The sequence below is a fragment of the Typopeltis vanoorti genome, chromosome 21 (genome assembly GCF_054136105.1).
Source record: "Typopeltis vanoorti isolate ZY-2024b chromosome 21, IOZ_Tvanoo_1.0, whole genome shotgun sequence".
Taxonomy (NCBI): Eukaryota; Metazoa; Arthropoda; class Arachnida; order Uropygi; family Thelyphonidae; genus Typopeltis; species Typopeltis vanoorti.
The window spans coordinates 57,810,813-57,833,150 of record NC_143569.1 but is presented as its reverse complement, the minus strand read 5'-3'; the positions used below and the strand labels follow the sequence as shown (position 1 = coordinate 57,833,150).

Genomic DNA, 22,338 nt, shown 5'->3' with positions numbered 1-22,338 from the left:
ACAAATATAGCCATTCTGGTCTTGCAGACCATGCTCTGGATACTCGCCATAGAATACGGTGGAAGAAAGCAAAAATAATACACCGGAGCAAATATAAATTCGAAAGATTATTTATGGAATCAGCCTCTGCCCTAAGGAACTCTCCAAACCTCAACAAATTTGGTTGTATGCGACTGCCCCAAATTTGGGAGGCATACATCAGCAGACCTTCAGCCCAATGGCCAAGAATGCCTACTTAGCCCACCAGAGGGCACCATCAGGACTTCTAGGAGAAAGATAGCTTCATATCTTCATTTCCAGTTACTATATTGTTAGAGCATGTGAACTATAGACTAAAATATGCAAACACTAGTCAAGAAAAAATGAGAGTTGGAAAATAAGAAATAAACTTTAGGGATTCAGTGGCAAACCCTGAAGAAAACATTGATCCAGCTAGAGAGGCATGTGGTGAGATTGTGTGTAAGGATAGAAAAATCAGGACTCCAAGGTAGACTCGGGAAAAGTTCCTCGAAGTCAGCTTGTGTTCTTTATTCTGTAAGAGAAAAATGTAAGAAAGCAAAGCACTGCATAATAAAACTAGCTAAACACAAAAGTTCATGGGAGGACTTGGGTAAAAACACAGAAAATAAATATCAGGAAGGTGGCAAAATATTCTGGAGGCTATTTTAAAAAAAAAAAAAAATTTTTTTTTTTGTGAAACAGTTTCAGTGAACTCTTCATTAACACGTTCATTGCCAATCACGCGATGCGAGTTCTCACTAAACGGCCGATCACGCGTTATAGCGTGGACGTCGCTAACTAAATAAAAAATAAATAAAAACAATTTGGCCACCACACGAAATTCCAATTTTCAGCTTGGCAATGAAAGTGTTAAGAAATCAAGAAAATATATTTCAAAAAATGTTTAAAACTACCTACTGAACATTTCTGGGTTATTTTGTCCTGTTAGAAAAACCTCATTCTTTCTCTAATCTGGAGTAATTGCTTTGAAACATTTGTTAATGAAACAAGCAGTGACATGGAAAGAAAACACTCAACAAGCATTTATTCAGTAATACATATCAGTAGAAAAAGCCATCAAAAACCTGAAATATGGAAAGGGCAGGTGGAGTAGATGAAATTTGATGAGAAATGCTGAAATATGGAGGCTTAAAAGTTGTACAATGGCTGCACTGCATAAATCAGAATGCCTGGTAAAATGGTCAAATCCTGGATGATTGGAGTAGAGTTCTCATAGTATCCATCTATAAAAAGGGAAATAATAAAACAATGTGCGAATTATAGAGGTATTTCCCTATTGAGTGTTTCTAAAGATTTTTATGCAAGTATACTTCAGAAATGGCTAAAAAAATTGTGGATTTTTCATTTTAAGACAAATAGTTGAGAAATCATGAGAATATAACAAGAACCTGCATTTAAATTTTGGAGGTCTAGAGAAGGCATATGGCACAGTTCCAATAAAAAAGCTGTTCAAAATACTAAAGTTATGTAGTGTAAATGGAACGTTATATCGAGCAATACTTTGTCCATATTTAAGCTGTAAGTCAGCAGTTAGAATTGGAGGTATAGGTAGATGGTTTGATGTTGAATTAGGTGTGACATGAGGATGTACATTATCTCTACACTGTTTTTCATCATCTATGTGGATCATATTATGAAAGAAAGTGTTAAATCTGATATTAAAATTGCAATGTTAATCTTAGTTGTTCACTTTATGCAGATATGCTATACATTCTAAATAAATGTTGTGCAAGGGTTGCAAAATTCCCTGACTAAATTGAATAACTGTTGTAAAAAGTTTGCTAAAAAGCCGATGACAATGAAAATATGCCGAAAAATCGAAAATGTTAACTGCATCCTCAATGGAGAACCTGTAAAACAAGTAAAACAGAGTCCTTCATGCTTACATGGTGATCAGAATACATCATGAAAATTATGGAAACAACTGCTGTTTAAGAGTAAAACTTCAGTTTAATGTAAACCAAAATAAACACTCCACATTTCGACCTTCATATTAAGGTCATCATCTGAAGTATACACATATATAGAAAGAAACAAGCTGCACTACAATCTATATGGCATGCTAAAGTTACTGAACAATGACCAACCGTTACAGCTATTGGTCGGACCTCTCGTGAAAAAAGAAAAAAAAAAACTTACTACATCAATGCTAGTTCTATTATTATTATCTATTAGGTTACAAAATTAAATTAAGCTGGAGAGCAACATGTGTACAAAAAGGAAAAAATTAATAAATAAAAATAAAAGATTACTTATATAGGTATATATATAAATTACAACCAACTGGTATGGATAGTGGCCAATAAAAGCTAAAAAAGCATAGAGTCCTAAAGTCAGGGTTTGCTGGAAATTAAGTGGACTGAATGTGTGCCATCCAAATTTTTGGGATTTTTATGCCACCATTATTGTTAAGATTAGGGTGGCTAATCAAAATTCACAGGCTTCTTTAAATTTCTGTTCATAAATCTGAACTTGCTTCCTTTCCTGGATACACCAGTCACACTTCTTCCCTCAGGCTGTCTATCCTTCACTGTTTACCGGAAACCTACACAACCGGCCAATATATATATGCTAACTCATGTCACCATCCTTTGCAAAAATTTGGAGTCATTAACACCCTCAAAAACAGAGCTATAACAATTTGCTGTAATGAAGAAGCTCTTAAACAAGAATTAAAAATTATTATCAATACATTTATAAATAATGGCTATAGCAAATTCTTCATAAAACTTCATAAAAAAATAATATATATTACAGTAAAACCATAGCTATTCCATACATTAAAGGGTTATCAGAAAAAATTAATAGAATCTTATGCCATTATAATCTTCTTAATGCCACTTTTAAACCACCTTTAAAATTAAAAAACATGTTCAACTCCTCTAAGGATCCTCTCCTCCCCATTGGCATATCCTGGAGTTTATTGCATCTATTGCACCTGTAACTTACCTTATATTGGGAAAACTGGGCGCAGGTCACGCTCTTAACACCCTACATCAAATTGATTGGAAAAGTACTTGCTCGTTACATCATACAAAACCTGGTATCAACAGAGATTTAAAGAAGCCTGTGAAATTTTGATTACCCTAATCTTAACAATAATGGTGGCATAAAAATCCCAAAAATTTGGATAGCACACATTCAGCCCACTTAGTTTCCAACAAACCCTGACTTTGACTAAGCAATTTTTCAGCTTTTATTGGTCACTATCCATACCAGTTGGTTGTAATTTATATACATAGCTATGTAAGTAATCTTTTATTTATTAATTTTTTTCCTTTTTGTAAACATGTTGCTCTCCAGCTTAATTTAATTTTTTGTAACCTAATAGATAACAATAATAATAATAGGACTCTAGCTTTGATGTAGCAAGTTTTTTTTTTCCCCACCAATAGTTGTAATGGTTAGTCAGTAACTTTAACATGCTATATAGATTGTAGTGCAGCTTGTTTATTTTGGTTCATACTAAACTAAAATTTTACTCTTAAGTGGTAGTTGTTTCCATAATTTTCATGATGTAAAATATTTCAGCTATTTAGACACAGTATTTAGTAAAGATGCAAATTAATATAGAAATAGACAACATAATTAGCAAAGCTGGTATGGTAGGAATTCAACTGAATAAATTTATTTGGAATAAGAGAGAAATTAGTCAAAACACCAAACTAGCTGCCAATTTTAACTTATGGATCTGAGAGTTGTGTTAGAAATAAAACTTGAGAAAAGCTTGTGTGTTAAGGTTTAAGTGCTGTAGGACATCATGTTTAATGGAATTTACTAGGATTGAAGACTAATTTTAACACTTCCCAATATTTTGTCTGTCACTGAGGCATCTTTAGGGATTACAAATAGCTCTTGTAACACACAAAGACAACACAATACTAAATGAAACATGTGAGTGACTCTAAAGTCCTTTCTAGGTGGTGCACCCTCTATGGGCATTTGTAGATGGCCTAGGGTGTAAAGTGGGACCTCTGACAATTATGGTTTCCCAAATTTTGCGAAGTTTTATGCATCCATATTTATTTAAATTCTGTTGATTTCTGAATCCCACTGCAGATTCTAAAAACAGTCTTTCCTTTTTGAATTTACTGTAGTGGAGCATGGTTTTCTTCCAGAAGATCCTGTGAGTTATATCCCACACATAGTCTGCAAGGACAAATTGACCATAGTCGTGATTGCAGATGCATGAATGATGTTCTTCGAAATGGATGGTTACTGATCTACCTGTCTGTCTGAAGTAAGCCAGCTTGTAGGAACATGGTACTTTATATACTCCAGGCACTGAGAGAGAAGGGAGCTGATCTTTAGTAGAACAGATAAGGGTAGCAAGTTTCCGGTGAGTCTTAAAAGCTGTGTAGAGGTACTTTTTTTAAAGACCTGGCTATTTTTTCTGATGTGCCACAGATGTGGGGGATGATTATGGCATTTCTGAAATCCTTCTGAAGTGATAGCCGAGGAATGGGGAAGGAACAAATTATTTCTTTAATTCTGTAATCACTGTAGCCATTGGAATGGGAGGTGTTGTGTATTGTGGCTGAGTTCGGTTGAAAGAGGGGTTCTACTAGAACAAAGGTTATAGACTCTATTGGTTAGAGTTTTAGTAATACTATATTGCTGAGGGGAGTGGTAGTGGGAAAGTTTTTGAATGTATCTACCTTTGCGAGTGCGTTTTCTATATACAGTGAAGGAAGGCATGTTATTAAGATGTCTAGGAAAGGTAAACTATTATTTTTCTTGTCCATCGTAAACTGGATTATTGGATGTAGACTCTTGAGGTGACTGAGGAAGGAGTCTAATGTGTCTGGGCCATGAGGCTGAATAGAAAACACGTATTTACATATCTTAGCTAGATAGAAGGTTTGAGAGGAACTGTCTATAGCTCATTTTTCAAAATTTTCCATGTAAAAATTGGCAAGGGGGGGGGGATCCACAGCGGTTTCCCCCTGTTTGTAAATTTTGTTCTTCCAAGAAAAATAACCAGAATTTGGCAAAGGAAAAGAGATCTAAGATATCAGAAGCAAAAACTTTTTTTTAAGAGTGTTAAAGGTGTCATTTAAGGGAATATTAGTAAACACTGAGGTGATGTCAAAGCTTACCGATATATCTGTATTATTTAAAATTAAATTTTCAGTCAAGGTTTTAAAATGGGTAGTTTTTTATATCGGTGTGGTAAGTACAGTGAGGGGGGGGGCAGGTAAGAGAGTTAGCCAGCTGTTTTGACAGTTTGTAGCTTGGAGCATCAGTTTCATCTACTGTAGGTCTTGGGGTCAGTTAGGTTTGTGGATTTTAGGTAAACCATATAATTGGAAGGGGTGAGATCATTACACCTTCATCCATATCGTGCACTCAGTCCATGAGCTGAAGGACCCAGATAAAGACAAACGAATAATCTTCTGCAGATGGTTATACTCATTCGTTGAAGAGCATGGTATAGAGATGCTTGATACAGTTTTCTTCAGTGATGAGGCCTGGTTTCACCTCAACAAAAGAAAAGTTTTGCATTCTCAAAAAATTGGAGTTTGCTGTGCGATATCATGCCATCATATAGTGGAACCCATTTTCTTTGAAACAATGGTGAATAGTTCTGTCTACCAAGACATTGTTGCATTTCATGGCACTCCTTGATGTCTGCAAATGCCATTGCTGGTTCCAGCACACAGTTCCATGTGCCGCACGTCAAATAGTACCATGCATATTTTGGAAGAATTTTTCAGTCGCCATCTCATCTCGAAAGAATTGTGGCTTCCAAGATCACCAGATTTTTTTCCTTTGGGGGTATCTCAAAGGTGTTTATCGGAATAATCCTCACACACTGGATGAACTAAAAATGAACATTTCAACAGCAATTGAAAACATTGGTGTGCAAGTGCTTCATAAGGTGACGTGAAACCTGGTAAAAAGAATGCAAGTTTGTATTCACAAAGGAGGTGGCCAATTTCAACATACGTTATAATGAGGTTCCTATTCTTCTTTTGTTCCGATTATAACCTGTATTTGTGTCTGTTTCTTTTTTCGCATACTTGTAACCTCGAAATGGAGACGTGTTATTTGAGTTGTGCATTTTTATAATCACCCTGTCTATATACAGAGTCCATCAAAAAATGTATACACACTTCAGCAAAAGAAAAACCTGTATAAAAATTGGTGCACCATCTTGTTGGAAGAGAAATTGATCATTCCTAAAGTGCATGAATGGCAGGTAAAATGGATGTGCATAGCATGTCTAGGTACACTTTACCAGTAACAGTACTTTCAAAGAAGAATGGTCCTATTAAATCCCTAGATGACAATCCACACCGGACATTGAGTCTCTTTAAATTAAACTGCCTTGTCCACATGAATGCCCGGATTTCTTGGAGCCCAGTAAACACAATTCTGCCAATTTACTGTTCCATTAAACTTAAATTGTGCTTCACCAGACCAAATCATCTTCCTCACAAACTCCTCATCCTCATCTACCATGTGTTGAAATACAGTACTGCATTCTTCGATCAGGATTGTCTTGATTCATTTTCATGTAATAATCTTGGGATGTAAACTTTCCGTTTAGCTGCTTTAAGAATGCACTGTCAATTCATAACACAAGGCCAAATGAGATGGTTTGGACATGTTAATCGAATGGAAGAATAGCAAAAACTGTATACAAAAGCCAGAAAATAGGAAAAAGAAGCATGAGCAGACCCAGGAAAGGTTGGCAGAAGGGAATTAACTGGAAAGAAGCAAAACAACAAACCTTGGACAGGGCGGCATGGAAATCTCTTTGGTAAAATCTCGATGCTTAAAAGCATAAGAGATCATAGACGAAGAAGAATGTACCATATGCTTGCACTGCTAACTCCTATCTCACTTGCACATTGTGTGTGTGTGGCGAGCGTATAAACTGTTTCAACACCATAGCCGAGAAAACAGGACTTGTTGCTGTGCGAGGTCTCTCGGATCTTCCCTTCTGCACATCACACATGGTACCATGGGTCTCAAACTTATCACAAATACGTGCAATTGTCAGGCATGTTGGAGGTTGTGTTGCAAACTCATGCCTCCATTGTCATTGAATTTCAACAACATTCTCAAATTTGAAATACCCGCTTTAAAATGGTCTTGCATTCCTCAAACGACAATCATGCCTTGACCATTTTGTTTGACTGTCCTACCGGTCATGTGTTGATGCTAGTATTCATGTGAGTAATGACATCCTTTGAGAGAACATCATACTGCCGTAATTCGATCCAACTTCGAAAAAAGTCCATAGATCTGTTAAAGTGTGTATACATTTTTTTGATGGACTCTGTATATAAAACTAAGAAATAAACTAAAATAAATTGCATAGTTCATTTTAAAAGTAATTTTTTAAAATAAAAATTAGATTAATATTACTGTCAGAAATTGGATTCCATCATTTGACGTGTATAGATAGCTATGTGTACTTAATTAACCTTTTCATATCCTAATATTTATTTATGGTATTGAAATTCTTTTTGAATGAAAGATTAGTGATGCAGATTCCTGTGAGATCCAAATAAAGAAGAATGGAGGCTTTCTTGTTTATGTAGATCCCATCCATTCTTCCTTTCATGTTAAGCTCACTGACTTGTCATGTCACAACCACAAACCTTGGCATCTTAGAAACTCGGTTAATGTTTATATAGATACATAGCTTTAAATTAGAATTTCTTATATACTGAACCTGAATTACAGTTGTTATTCTGCATATGTTTGATAAGAGATATAGTAGACTCTCACTATTTGCAAGCTCATAGGAACCATAGGAATGATTTGCTGTGATGATTATCTTTTAGCATAACATGGCATCATACCTATGTGTTTGGATCAGGACTTGGCAGTTGCTTTTTATAGTGGTATTGCTATAGTGAGAATTTTTACATGGTTATTCAAAAGTTGCACACATCATGAAATGAATTTTTCAATATTAGGGGCAAACTTTATAGAACTAAATGCTACAAACAGAACTTATAACCATATCTCTACAAAGGCAAAAATAAATAACATTACTAAAGCAAATGTTCAAAATGGCTGCCTCATTCTTTAATGCAGGATCTTTTTTACGAAATTGGAATTAACTCTTCGAAGCATAGAATTAACTGACTATTCTGATTGCTTTAGTGATGTTTGTCGTCAGTTCATCAGTTGTGTGAGGATTATTTTTATTCACTTCATCTTTCTGGTAACCCCATAAGATTTTTGGAGACCTTGGGGACCAAAGTCTTTTAGAAATCAGTCTGTCCCCAAAATATTTGCTAATATTGCACTATTTCATTTAATGTAGGGCAAGTGGCATGGTCCTGCTGAAAACAGCAATCACGTTCTTTGCTCTCAAGGAGAGTCACTAACTGAGTGATGATGTCTTGATACAGTACACTGTTCAGTGTCATCTCAAACAAAATGGATCCACAAATGTGATGCTGTGATACTGCACACCACACTCCGGTTTTCAGAGAATGTAAGGGTGGTTCGTGGAAAACATGATTTTTCAGTGACCAAATTCTGTTACTTTTGTCAATTGTCGTATCCAATCAGGTGGAACCACACTTTGTCACTTAAGAAAACATTGTCCATCTCGTGAAATCTATTTTCTTCAACAAATGATCAAAACCACCTAAAGTAACATGTTTGTTTCTTATTCAGTGGCTTTAATTTTTGAACCGAGTGAACACTGTATGGATTTGGTGGTTCCAAGTACTGCCATATGACTTGCCTGTCTGTTCAGAGTTTTCTAAGATGCTGAAAGTGAATGTTGCAACACATGTACCACAGTCATTTTATCCTCAGCCAAAGTGGAAGAGCTTCCATGCTGCTGTTGTCTGCAACTGATCCAGTTTCTCAAAAGCATTTGATTAATCTCTTAATTGGCAAATTTTGAGGAACAACCGAGTTGGGATACTTCTAATGAAACTCCTCTAAAACATTTGTGTAAGAACAATAGGCAGAATAACTTGGTATCTCCTGGGAAGATACCATTTTACTTTCCTTATAAATAAAACTATGCAATGGATGCTGTCTATAGGTGAAACAAATAATTAGAATTGAAACACTTGGTTGCAGCTTAGCTTCAACTTTAATATGCCCAACTTTTGGATCACCCTGTATATTTGTAACTCATTGATAGCAGCAGCTGGATAAAACCTAGTATTGACTTGTGGAAATTTTCTTCCACCAGTTTTCATCAAGTTATACAAGCATACCAGACCAGAAGAATATTTGCAATTAATTGGTATAATGCACTGGCCTCTGTTGCTTTGGTCATAATTCAAACCAAACCAGAAAGTTTCACAAAACCAAAGTAGACTTGGTTTAATGAGGTATGTCAGCACTAAAACTGCAGCAATCTTCCACAAGCAGCACATTGATAACCATAGGTGCATTCAACAATAAAAATATAGTTAAAGCATGAAACTTGTAACTTTTTTAAAAAAATCTATTTTTATACTATTTATGTAATAGGACTGTTAGTATTAGATGCTTTTATATTTGTAATTTCATTTCAGAATGTTTTGCTTCTGCTGATGGCAATTTGTATATGATTAACAAAATGTGGAAAGTCTCCTATGTTTTAATGAATTACCAGTAAATAATAATACTCAAAAGTTTCATGGAATTATTTTTAAATAATTCATTGTATTTTTGTAGCTATAACTATAATCAGTTATATTAGTTTCTTTGAATGTAATCATGCTTGTTTATGTTCAGCATCAATTGTGTGACATGGTGTAAACATTGAGATGTTTTTTGTAATAAATTCTGATTTTTTTATTTTTTTATTTCAGGAAAAACTATTGCTATTGGTAAAGTACTACGAGTTGTAGAATAGATAGCATTTATGATACAGGAAACTCCTAACTATTGAAATGTGAATGAACTGCTAACTGTTCACCATGACTGGATCTGTACCTCCTGCAGCTATCCAAAAATCTGTATAAACTTATGCAATGAAGCAAAGAAATTTTTCTCATTTTATTTTTTACTTGATAGCAAAGCAAGCGTAACTCAGTTGAGCCTGTAAATTTTAAAGAAGTGATGAAACTTCTGTAAAAACAAAATTTAAACACTTTTAAGCCAAGTATGTGAAATCTTTAAAGGAATTATGCCAACTGAGAGTTGCTACTTTAGGGATGGAGATATTGCATCAAAGTTATCCTTGTTGGATCTTGCATAAAATATATCATGACATTTACAGAAATTTCTCATCATAATGTGGTGGATTATGGCTATTTATTTAAAGGTAATGAAAGTTTCCCTTATTTTAAAGGGAATTATATAAAAGTTTGAGTGCTTAACTGATTTCTTTATATTGTTTTTAAAAGATGATACTATCCTCATATATCATTAAAAAAAACAACTAAAACTTGCGCCTGTCATATGTTGGAACCAGATCATTGCTTAATGCGTTTGCAAGTTTATTTGCAGCAGGATTTCATGTATTCACAGATTTAATAAATGCACTTGGCATTGCTTGTTTTTATTGTTAATATGGTCTCAGTTATTTTATAATGACATATAATTCATACCTTATTTTTACATGTATTTAATATGCAGTATTTCTACTGAGTAAAGAAGTTTACTCATGAATAAAATGCAATATTTGAAAAAATTTTGAACATATAAAATCTTTGTTCTTCTCTAAAAATATCAAAAATTATAATGACTGAAATTCTGTGGTTCTGTTAAATCCATATTTTTATCATCCTCCTACCATTGTATATGATTTGTGAGATAAATATTTTAATGCAGTTTTAAACTCTCTTCATGAGGCGTGACATTATAACCTATTTATTAATTACCCTTTTGATTAGCTTTCTGTCTTTGGGATATTTATACCTGAACAGGCTCTTATTAAATTAATGAATCAAGTTTTTCATAGCCTTCACATATTACTTAAAATCAGATTGTTGCCAATGCAATATAATACTGATAAACTAGTAACATTTGCTAATAAATGTGCACACAAGATGGTTATATTATTTATTTTTCGTATTATGTTTTCTAATAAGAAATAGAAGGCATATTATCTGAGGATAGTGATCTTTTTCTTATATTTATTTATGACCATTGGTATTTGCTCACATTCAAAGTAAGATAAGGGATTTTTTTGTTCTGGTGTATGTATTCATTTTTTAAGCACCTTACAATGAGAGAAGCAAGTGAGGAAATCCAAAAGAGACCATGCTTATTGTAGGTTATGTTAATTTGCACATTTGCCTATTAACTGAAAATTCTTTAATAAGTTTGCATCAAAAGTGAAACATCTGTCCATTATTAAAGCTGTGACTCAAAGTTGAATTAGTTCCTCCAGTTGTAATTGTTATTTTCCATGTACGCAAGAACATAGTCATGATTCATGAGTTAATTCCAATATTATATCTCCTATATGGATAAATGTATCCTTGTATATACCTTAATGATTTGAGTGCACACTGCTTTCAGTTTCAGGGTATGACATTGAAATTTGTCTCTCGAATAGCATTCTGTTAAAGTGAAAGAGACCATGCTTATTGCATCTTAGAGCATTTTTCTGTATACTTGTACATAAGCTTAGGTGCCACGGAATTTTATTGCAGCTGGCTTTTTTTTTCCCCCAGTTATTAAGTGAACTACTTCCTTATTATACAGCATAGTTTGTACATATCTTTTTAACAAAAGTCTAAAAGTAGTATTGTTAATTCAAGTATGCATTGTAACAAAGTTGCAGATATGAAAGGAAATAAACATACACTATCTGGAAAACCAATTTAATTTTAGCACTTAACATAGTTGGGGATGTAATAATGTCATTCCAAATCAAATTTAAAAAAAAAAAAAAAAAAAAAAAAGCAACATATGGTAATTCATTTCTGCATGAAAACATCCCTATTTCATGAAGAAATATATATTAAATACTGCAGCATAGTTTTCTAATTTAATCTTTTGCTTCTTTAAGAAAATTTTTCTTGTCTGAGATTGCCAAATTAGTTTTTACAAGATATATTTCTTAGTTCATTATATTCATCTGTGATTTGTACACCATTGGATTTCATCTTTTGTACCTTCATGATATAGCTATTTTGTACTTGCATTATGTGCACAAGAGTTATTTTGGCGTGAAAGATGAATGAATCGCCATCTTAAATTCTTAGTGTTTTATGGATAAATTGTGATAATTTCTTGGTTTGTCTGATGTTTAAGATCATTGAACTTTTCAGCATTCCATCTCTGATTTGCTTTTTTTTTCCTTCTCTCTCTTTATCAGAAAAAATAATCTAAAATGTAATATTTCAGATGTTTTGTTTAAGCAAGTATCTTTTTATAATGCAGTGCAGTGTTAACTTGGGCGGTTGCATGGTTTTTATATCTTTGGATCTTTTATAAAATTGAATGAATTTATTTATATACGAAATGTACAGATATTCAAATGATGAAGTGACTTATCCCTTATCTTGCTTGTTACTATTATATTTTTATTTGGATTAGTGTGAACTTTGGTAACACTTGCGAATTTTCATTCATTCCACATTTTCAAATAAGCTGTAAGAAAGAAAAAAAAAATCCCCATCCTATTCCCAATCTGGTCTGGATATAAGATGCATATTTCTTGGGTGTATGTTATATTTGTACTTCTTAAGATATGTATTTTTTTTTAAGTTTTGGTAGCACCAGTTGCAGTTGTACAGTACTACGTGCTTTGTATTTGATACTTGCTCTTCCTTCCACAAGGAGAATTAAAATGATTTGTAGAAAAAAGTTTGTATGTTTGTATTATTAAGGTGTTTTATAAGATATACAAACATTCATTTGAAGGGTAATTAGTCAGTTTTTAGCAGCATATTTCTATTTGAATGTTAATTGCACACAGTGTTGTTACTATGAAATGCTGAAGGGTAATGTTTAAGTTTGGCTTTGTCAGTTTTTAATTTAGGCACATAAATACACACTGAATCACATCTATAGCACAAACTAGCCAGGTAATACATAGCATTAATTAGGTTTCTGTGAAACCAAGTTGTGTGACCATGACATGTCAATAAACATAACATGTTAAAAAGATAAGATGGTGTGATCATATTGGCTGATTAAAGAAACACGTGCTGACTAATTGGATAATGAATTACATTATTAATTATATTTTTGATGTTTGGAAATGCTATTGGGGTCATTTGTTATGGTAGAATGTGGACATTTGAGTATTCAACAAGGACTGGTTTGTGTGTGAGAGAGAGAGAGCCTGATGATTTAATACCTAAAAGAGTATTAGTGCAACTTGGGAGGATCGGGAAATTAACTGTTTAACTATGCATGAATAAACCTTCTGGGAACTGTAGCAGAGTTAAAAGATTATAACTGTGGAAATTGCATTATCCTCTCTACTGCCAGTGTATTTTGGAGTTGCTCATGTTATCAAACTGGTTTCACCTCTAAACTACAAGAAAATAAAAACATGGATATGCTTATGTTGAAAATAATATACACTACATAATAATATAAAATTAAACTGGCCATGAATATTAAAATTTCATTGTTACCATTAACGAAGATCTTATAAAATAATTCTTTAATGTTAGAATTTATTAAGATTGTGTGAATTAAAATGATTTACAAGTTTAAAAATTAAAACAATGTTTTAATTTTTAAAACATTGTTTTCATATATTCTAAAAATGTTATGTTATTTTAGCTTGATAGTAACTAATATTTTTAGCCTTTAAAAATGCATCTGTACTTCTAATTTATAATAATGGATTATGAATAGTAGACTATCACTAGTAATTAATAAACTATAATCACCATGAATTTATATTGCACAGGGTATACAAAAGTCACTTACTAGTGCAGAAAATAATAAAGAATTTACTTAAATATACAAAATTCACAATTACTAATAATAACTAACATTTGAATTGCATTGTTTGTGCACTGGTATGTGCATTCTCTACCCAACTCTTACATTCTCATTTTCTTATGGGAGTTAAGAAGGCAGATTATGTTGCAAGAGAAAGCACTTGCAATGTGTTACATTATATAGTTCAACTTGATTATAACGAGCACCAAGGGGCCAACAAGATTTCCTGGTTATAACCATTATTCACTATATCAGTGAGCTAAACCTACCTCTGATTTTATTTTTATTTTGTATAATTTTCATTATAAAATGTTGATACTTGCTCTTCCTTCCACAAGGATAATTAAAATGATTTGTAGAAAAAGTTTGTATATTTGTATTATTAAGGTACTTTATAAGGCATAGAAACATTCATTTGAAGGATAACATTCCAACTTGCAAATAATTTGGACTGTTTTTTTTTTTTTTTTTTTTTTTTTTGTAACTGAGAGACATATTCTTTTGGTTGAGGTGTTTCCAATGGAAGAGTTAGTTTTTAACAAATTTTACAGTCATGGCAGTGTTTGGATAAAATGAGGGAGGAAGGCTGGAGAGGTAGGTAGCGAGAGGATGCTCCCCAAGGACAAGATTGGGTTATAAACTGGCCCATAATCTGATGCACCTGGTCATAAAAGTTGAGTCACTCTCTTCATTTTTATCTCTTTCAAGAATTGGGTATTCCAAGAATTACCTGAGCAATTAAGACAGTAATGATAATTATATGCAATTATTGCATACTCATCAAATTTTTATGGTATATCCATGTAGTATGCGCATAAAAGTGAGCAACTGTATGGCGTTAATTAAAATCATGGGCATGATCTTGTTATTTCCATGCTCATTACAACAACATTCAACTGTATTATATACTGTTTCATTTCATATTTTTGTACTGTATTTTAACAAGTAAGAAAAAATTGACTTACATGTGAATAACTTGAGAGTAGCATATAACTCTAGATTAAAAGTATCAGAGTTTGTATTATTTAGTACATGCAGATTTATTGCTAGCATTAGTTCAGGTTCATAAATTACTTTTCTAAACTAATGCTTTGCTGCTTTGACACATATAAAAACAAGCTGAAAGTTATTCTATTAACTGAATGAGGTTTTAGTTCTGTCTTTGAACTTGAGCACCAGTGCTGTAATAATACCAAGAGTATTTATCATTACTGTCATTTGTTCTAATGTTTAAAAAAAAAAAAATCCATATATTATTGCATCACTTCCTGAAGTATATCCTCAAGCAGTGTATAGAATACTTGGATTGTCCTAGTCCAACACAATTAGGTTTTTATTCATTTAAAAACAAACAAACAAACAAACTACCTTTTAGTTTATTTTTGAGAAAACTCATCCGTTTAGTTATGCTGCAGTAAGTTTTACCTTCTAGCAATCAAACCAATCCATATGCTACCACTTTCATCACAACAATTTGACTCCTACATCTGAACGTCTGCAAACCTATAGTACATTAACTGTGAGGAAGATAAGAGTTAGATTGCAAACAGTTAAACTCATTTTCAGTCTATGGAGATATTTCGTAACAAACATTTTAGCTATTTCAGAACTATCATAATTATAACCATAAATATCAAATTTTGTCACTGGAAATACTTTGGAGAATTATGCAGAATTGTTCATGATCTTTTAATGTGAGTTATTTTGAAGGATTTTTCATCAGTTGTGTACAGGCTACCATGATAGTATTATATGATTAAGTTTACATTATTACTAAGCTATCCAAATTAGTCTATTACATTTCAGCAACTCCAATATTGTATTTAACATTTTGGTCTTCTAGGACAGTTCTGACTGAATAAATCCATTTTGATCTTTCTCTGAGTTTTTTTCTTGGCATCAAACACCTGTTTTGCTAACCTTTATTCTCCCATTCTGTTTAAGTGACCATACCACTTTACGTTTGACCTGCTCACACAATACTGAATGCTGTCAATATCAAGTTCTTTCCTAATATCTTCATTTTTAATATGATTCTGCTATTGCTTTCCTAATTTTCTCAGAACAGTCGTATTTGTGATCTCTAATCTTAAATCGAGTGCTTTATTTCTGACTCGGCTCTCAGATCCATAACACTGATTTGAACATTATCGTGTATATTGCTAGTTTGGTGTTTTTGCTAATTTCCCTCTTCCATATAACCATCTTCACTAAATAGCTGATATTTTATTCAAATATTTTCCTTTTTTCATTAAATAAATGAAAAAAGGAATCAATCAAAATTCAATAAAGTTTTCTGTGTTCCTGTCTATTTTCATAGTTTTTTATTATTATTTTTTTTTTATGGCTAATTTTCATATCAAATTTGTTATAGCTGTTTGGTTAAAGAATTCTTGAGATGTTGCGGTGGATGTGCTTAAGACATCATCTGCATAAAGCAGAGTTAAGTTTCGTATCTCAGTTTTAATATCAGTTTAATGCTACTTTCTTTCATAATATGACCCATACAGATGATGAATGAGATACTACATGACTAACTTAACATTATTATTAGCTTCTTACCAGCAGTGTGCTTTAATGTTTATCAGTTATTTTTCAGAAATATTGTCAAATATTTGGCAAATTTCACTTCCTTCAGTTTGGTATATTAATGCACTGTTAACTACAATTCAAATAAATCCTTAACTTCCTTTGGGTATTTTTCTTTCCATGTTAAGTGATCACCTTAGATTAGTTTTGTTTAAACATTCCTGAATACTAACAATGTCATATCCCTTTCTAACTTCTTCATTTTAATGTTATTCTACCATTTATATATCTGTTTATCAAGTTAATTCTTGCAACACTTCATATCTATTGTCTCTAGCCTTTGATCTTTTTTTTTTCTAATCCTCTCAGTTCTGTAAGTTCAAATTGATATCAATTAAACAATATCAGCCTCTTTGATTTTAATTATGTTTAATGCCAAGTTCCTCCATAATGCAGTCCACATGCATAATGATTAACAGTGGAGACAATATGCACACTTCTTACACTTGATTTTGCATTGAACCATCTGAACCACTAATTTCTAATTGCTTAGAAATTACTCCTATAGGTACATATTGCCCTGTGTAATGTATCATTTATGCCAGAGCTTCCCAAACTGGGCCACGGCCCCCTTGGGGGCCTTTAGTTTTGTTGAGGGACCGTGAAATAATGAAAACAAATTTAAAATGTGACATGTCAAATGTGTATGTAAGATGCTAAAAATGTAATATTTGCATTTGATTTTTGCAATATTTGCTGTGTATTGAATATAAATACAATAAATATTATAATTTTGTCATGTTGTACCATCATACTTGAGAAACGGTTGAGAAGAATTGTGGAAGAAAAGCTTGGTGAAGAACAAGCTGGATTCAGGCCAAATAGAGGCTGTCAGGATCAGATCTTCACTTTACGACAAATAGTCGAGAAAGCATGGGAATATAACAAAGATCTGTATATAAGTTTTGTCGATTTGGAAAGGGCATATGACAAGGTTCCAAGAGAGAAGCTATTCAATACGCTGCAGTTATATGGTGTCAATGGGGCATTATATCAAGCAATACTTAGTCTTTATTTGAATTGTAAGTCAGCAGTTAGAACTGAAGGAAGTACAGGAATATGGTTTAATGTTAAACCTGGTGTGAGACAAGGATGTACATTATCCCCTCTGTTATTCATTATCTATATGGATCACATTATGAAGGAAAGTGGTATTAAACCTGATATCAAAATTGGAGATGTTAATGTCAGCTCTTTGCTTTATGCGGATGATGTTATACTTCTAAATAAATCCGCTACAAGTCTGCAAGATTCTCTGACTAAATTGAATAGCTGTTGTAATACATATGGTATGAAGGTCAGCAATGAAAATAGGCAGAATCATTGAAAATGTCAACTGTGTTGTGAATGGAGAACCTGTGGAACAAGTAAAACATTTCAGTTACTTAGGCACGGTTTTTACTGAAGATGGTAAATTAAATATAGAAATAGACAAAGAATCAGCAAAGCTGGTATGGTGGGAAGTCAATTGAATAAATTCATATGGAATAAGAGAGAAATTAGTCGGAACACTAAATTAGCTGTATACAAGACTGTGTTCAAACCAGTTTTAAATTATGGATCTGAGAGCTGGGTCAGAAGTAAAACACTTGACCAAAGACTAGAGACCGTAGATATGAGAGTCCTGAGAAAGATTAGAGGCGTGAACAGATGGCATCAATGGCAATATCATATTAAAAATGAGGATATTAAGAAAGAACTTGACATTGTCAGCATCCAGGAATGCATTAGCAGAGCTAATCTCAGGTGGTATGGTCACTTAAATAGAATGGGAGAGGAAAGATTAGCAAAACAAGTGTTCTCTGCCAGGTTGGCAGGAAAACGACCCAGAGGAAGACCAAGATATAGGTGGATTGATACGGTACAAAGTGCCTTAGACGATAGAAATATAAGATCTGATAATGTTGGAGTCTTGACGAGTAACAGACTGATTTGGAGGAAAATTGTAGATAGGAAGTTAGTAATGATGTAATTTTTTCATGTAGTACTGTCATATCCTGTACACCCCTTGAGGGTACATGGCAGGAATTTGATGATGATGGTGATAAATATTATAATAATATGTCTGTATTATGAATTTTTTTTCGATGTGAGCAGGTGAAATATTTTAATTTTTCTGAGGAGGCCTTTACATCCATAAGTTTGGGAAGCACTGATTTATGCCATATAATGTTTTGAACTTTTCTCTTGATGCCTTATGCTATGCCTTTTACTGATATGTAAAACTAATTCACATCCTTGTTATAAGTCTCATAATTTCTTAACTTTTTGTCTTAAAGTAAAATTCTGGTCTGTAGACTAGTGCTTCCAGAATATTTTGAAACCTTCATAATATTTATATTTGTATCTATTTGTCAGTGGTCCTAACAGGCACTTAAGTGCCCATGACCTTTCCAAGTATTCTTGGCCTTCGCAAGCACAACCATAACTTGAGGATGAGGTGATTAGCCATATGTCTGTAAATGCATGTGTTCACGGGGCCGGTGCCTGTTCTGGGGGATGAAAAACCCAAGTTTCCAGGTGGAAAAAAACAACTCCTACTTGCATATGAGACTAGCTAACTCACCTTTCATCGAAAGAGACCAAATAAAGGTTCCTCACGTCACCGACTGGAATCGAACCCTAGCTCTTTCTGACCAAAGGGCTTCGTCTATACCAACTGAACTGCAGAGGCTCAGATCAGATATTTATATTTGCATTCCTACCACACTTGCTCTGTGTTCATGATTTTGCTACATTTGATTTATCTTTCTTACAGATTCATTTCTTTCTGGACTTTCTTTTATTTCTATGCAACAACTTATTGACTTTATCATGGAGTTCTGATTTATCTAGAATCTAAAATCTGATCCATGTAGTGTTGCAAAATCAAAATTCAGGGCTTCCAGATCTATTGATTGCAATTTATGAATGCTGTTCATATTTTTAATTGCTCCACAGCCACCTCCGAGGTCTAAGAACACAAGTTCTCAGACTTTGGAGGCCTAACCTGAATTAGAACAACTTTATCTCTCCTTATCAAAAATTTGGGAAAGCCTCAAACATTAATAGTTTTTTTAATATACATTTAGTACTACAGCTCACATATTGCACTGTCTTATTATTTTTTTTTTTTTCACCATCTTACAGCTTATACTATTTATAAATAATTCGTTATTACTGTTCTGCCTTATACCACTAGCCTTCTTGCCACTGATGATTATTTGTAAGCTTCACGTTGAAATATTTCACAAATAAAGTTGAGTAATTTATTTCCTTGTGTGTGCATGCAATCTAGCTTAAAATAATGTCACAGGTATCTTCAAGCGACACATTTACAGTTATCCTGTTGATGTCCTTTGTGATATGCTCTTCATGATATTAGAGCAGGTCTTATATCTGGTCTTGAATATATGAAATTGATAAAGAATTTAAACTAGTTTTCCTCTCTAGAATCAAGTTAATGAATCTTGTGGATCGTACCCATCACATTACATTTCAAATATTGGATTAAGGGCTGGATAATCTAGGAACCATGCTCTGGAGAAACATTATTGTTTGTAGTCACTGTAATAATGAGAGAGGCAGCTTATAAAAAGAAAACACAAGAAGCCCAGGTTTTGTGCCAATATTAAGAAGTCCTTTAAGAAATTAATTTAGACAAATTTTGGCCAGACTTTTTGTTGTAGGTAGAATTAATTTTTATTCAGTTCAAAATTGGTGTTTTACACAAAGTACAGACTTATATTGTGAATATTTATTATATTATATATATACATATATATACAAATTGAAACTGTTCTAGAAATAATGATTGAGCAAATTTCTGGCTACATAAAACATCGGTTAACTTTCAGGGCACAGTAACTAAACTGGTTCCTAGGATTTTGTTTCCAAACCCACAAAGGCTAAGCTTATACTACATTAGTACTGTGGGTGAGCTAAATATTTTTAATATAAGCATTTATTACTGTAATACACAAAAATTGGAACACTTCTATGAACTGACTTTTTTAGACATTTTGTCATAATTCAATGACCCTCATCTTGCAATCCTGGCCGGTCTAGTTAGATCTAGGAGGTTAACGTTCTAATCTCTTCCATCTCGCAGTTAGTATCCTGTATCCTATAGATGTGTGTGTGTCCACAAATTAATTTGTAAATTACACTAGATCTGCACGTTACTAAGTTACTACACGTTACTATTTGAGAATGCATGAAGATTGTTTCCCGATTTCAAATGCACACATAAAGTTACACTTTATCTAGGACATCTTGAAATTAAGAGTAGACCAGATAAGTTTGATTTCCAGGTGTTTTATACTCTGGAAGGGCACCCTTGCATAATAGGCAACTGTTTATGGTTTAAATTTCAGAAGTCAGCATCGATACAAATACTGTGACATATTAAAAGATTTATAACATTTCTATTCGTGTCTATAAAAGATCATTTCCAATTATTGTCAGATACAAGCAGTTTCATAATAAAATACCTCCATAATTCAATAGTATAGACGAAGCCCTTTCGTCGGAAAGACCTAGGGTTCGATTCTCGTCTATGACGTGAACCTTTATCTGGTCTCTTTTGACTAAAGGTGAGTTAGTCTCATATGGAAGTGGAGGGTTTTTCTCCTGGAATCTCAGGTTTTTCGTCCCTCAGAACAAACTGGATGCATGAACACACTATGAACATACCTTCCCCCTTCCTCAATGTAAGGCTCTGCAAGAAGTCGGTTGGGATTATGCACGTAGTCGCATCATGTAAAAATGGCTGAACCCAAATAAATGGGATAAGGCACAAGTAGAATATGACGAGCAGTTTCATAATTACTGTAAGACTTGTATTTAAATGACATTGATCTTGGCCTAACCCATGTGCTGCAACTTAAGTATCAGCTTATCATGTGGTACCCTATCAAATGCCTTTGCAAAATCCAAAAAAAATGGCAGTATATGCCTTTCCCTCATTAACTGCTCTTGTCACTTTATTATAAAAGGCAGTCATATCACTAAAGCCCCTGAAACAAGACTCTCTGGACAGAAACCTAAGGCCTGAGATGAAAGAAAAACCATAGTGACTTTGATGCAGGACGTTTGGAAGGTGTCGTGACAAAGACCCTCTGTAAGTGTCCCATATTTTTATGTACATGCTTTTGTAATCTAAGAGAAAGTTGAAGCTATTGTAAAACTTATTTTCTTAAAACTACTAAATATGATTTATTTGTGCTCTTTAAATTTAACTATAAACCATCTCATATAGTAGTGATGACAATCCTATTGCATATGAGATATTTGGTGGCATGCCATAAAAAATATTTTAAATAAATTATTCCAGTTCATTGGTTTCTGAGGATATCCAATTAATAAAAATAAAAAAAATTGCTAACACATTTTATTCCTGTATAGGGAGGAGAGTCTTTTAACCCTATGGAGAAAAGAATGGTCCCACAGATCCAGAAAGGCAAAGAACTCATCTTCCAACTTAATATATTTAACTGGATATGTTATTGTCTGAAATAATGGGGATTCTACAGTTGATTTTCTTGAATTTATGGGACAAAAAAGAATGAATATGAATATTATCTACACTACAACAATTTATAATGCAACACACCATGGACACATATCGCTGATTGATGGAAGAAAATCTTATTCTGAACCAGATGTGAGAGGGAATATGAAACAGCACTACAACACTGTTTAATTTACATAAATATGACTCCATCACTTTATCACAACTTTTGGAGACTATCATAAATGCAACATTCAGTGGAGTGAGCATGAGCCCATCACCAGACTGAGGATGGCAATCAGCACTTTAGAACCAACCTTTTTTTACATTCAATTTGTTTGCCATTCCTTCGGTGTGCCTGTGTTCACGGATATGGTTTATAAATTTGTGCCCATGAATGTCTTACT

The 22,338-nt window shown here is 33.3% G+C and overlaps 1 protein-coding gene across 1 annotated transcript in view; it reads left to right on the top strand.

Moving 5' to 3' along the window:
- eRF3 (eukaryotic translation release factor 3) overlaps positions 1–10,508 on the top strand; it is a 217,588-nt gene extending 207,080 nt beyond the window's left edge. Inside the window, exon 15 of the mRNA XM_090411395.1 lies at positions 9,807–10,508. Coding sequence (XP_090267521.1) covers positions 9,807–9,850 — 44 coding nt within the window. The 3' untranslated portion in view covers positions 9,851–10,508. The remainder of the gene's footprint in view (positions 1–9,806) is intronic.
- The last annotated feature ends 11,830 nt before the right edge of the window (positions 10,509–22,338 follow it).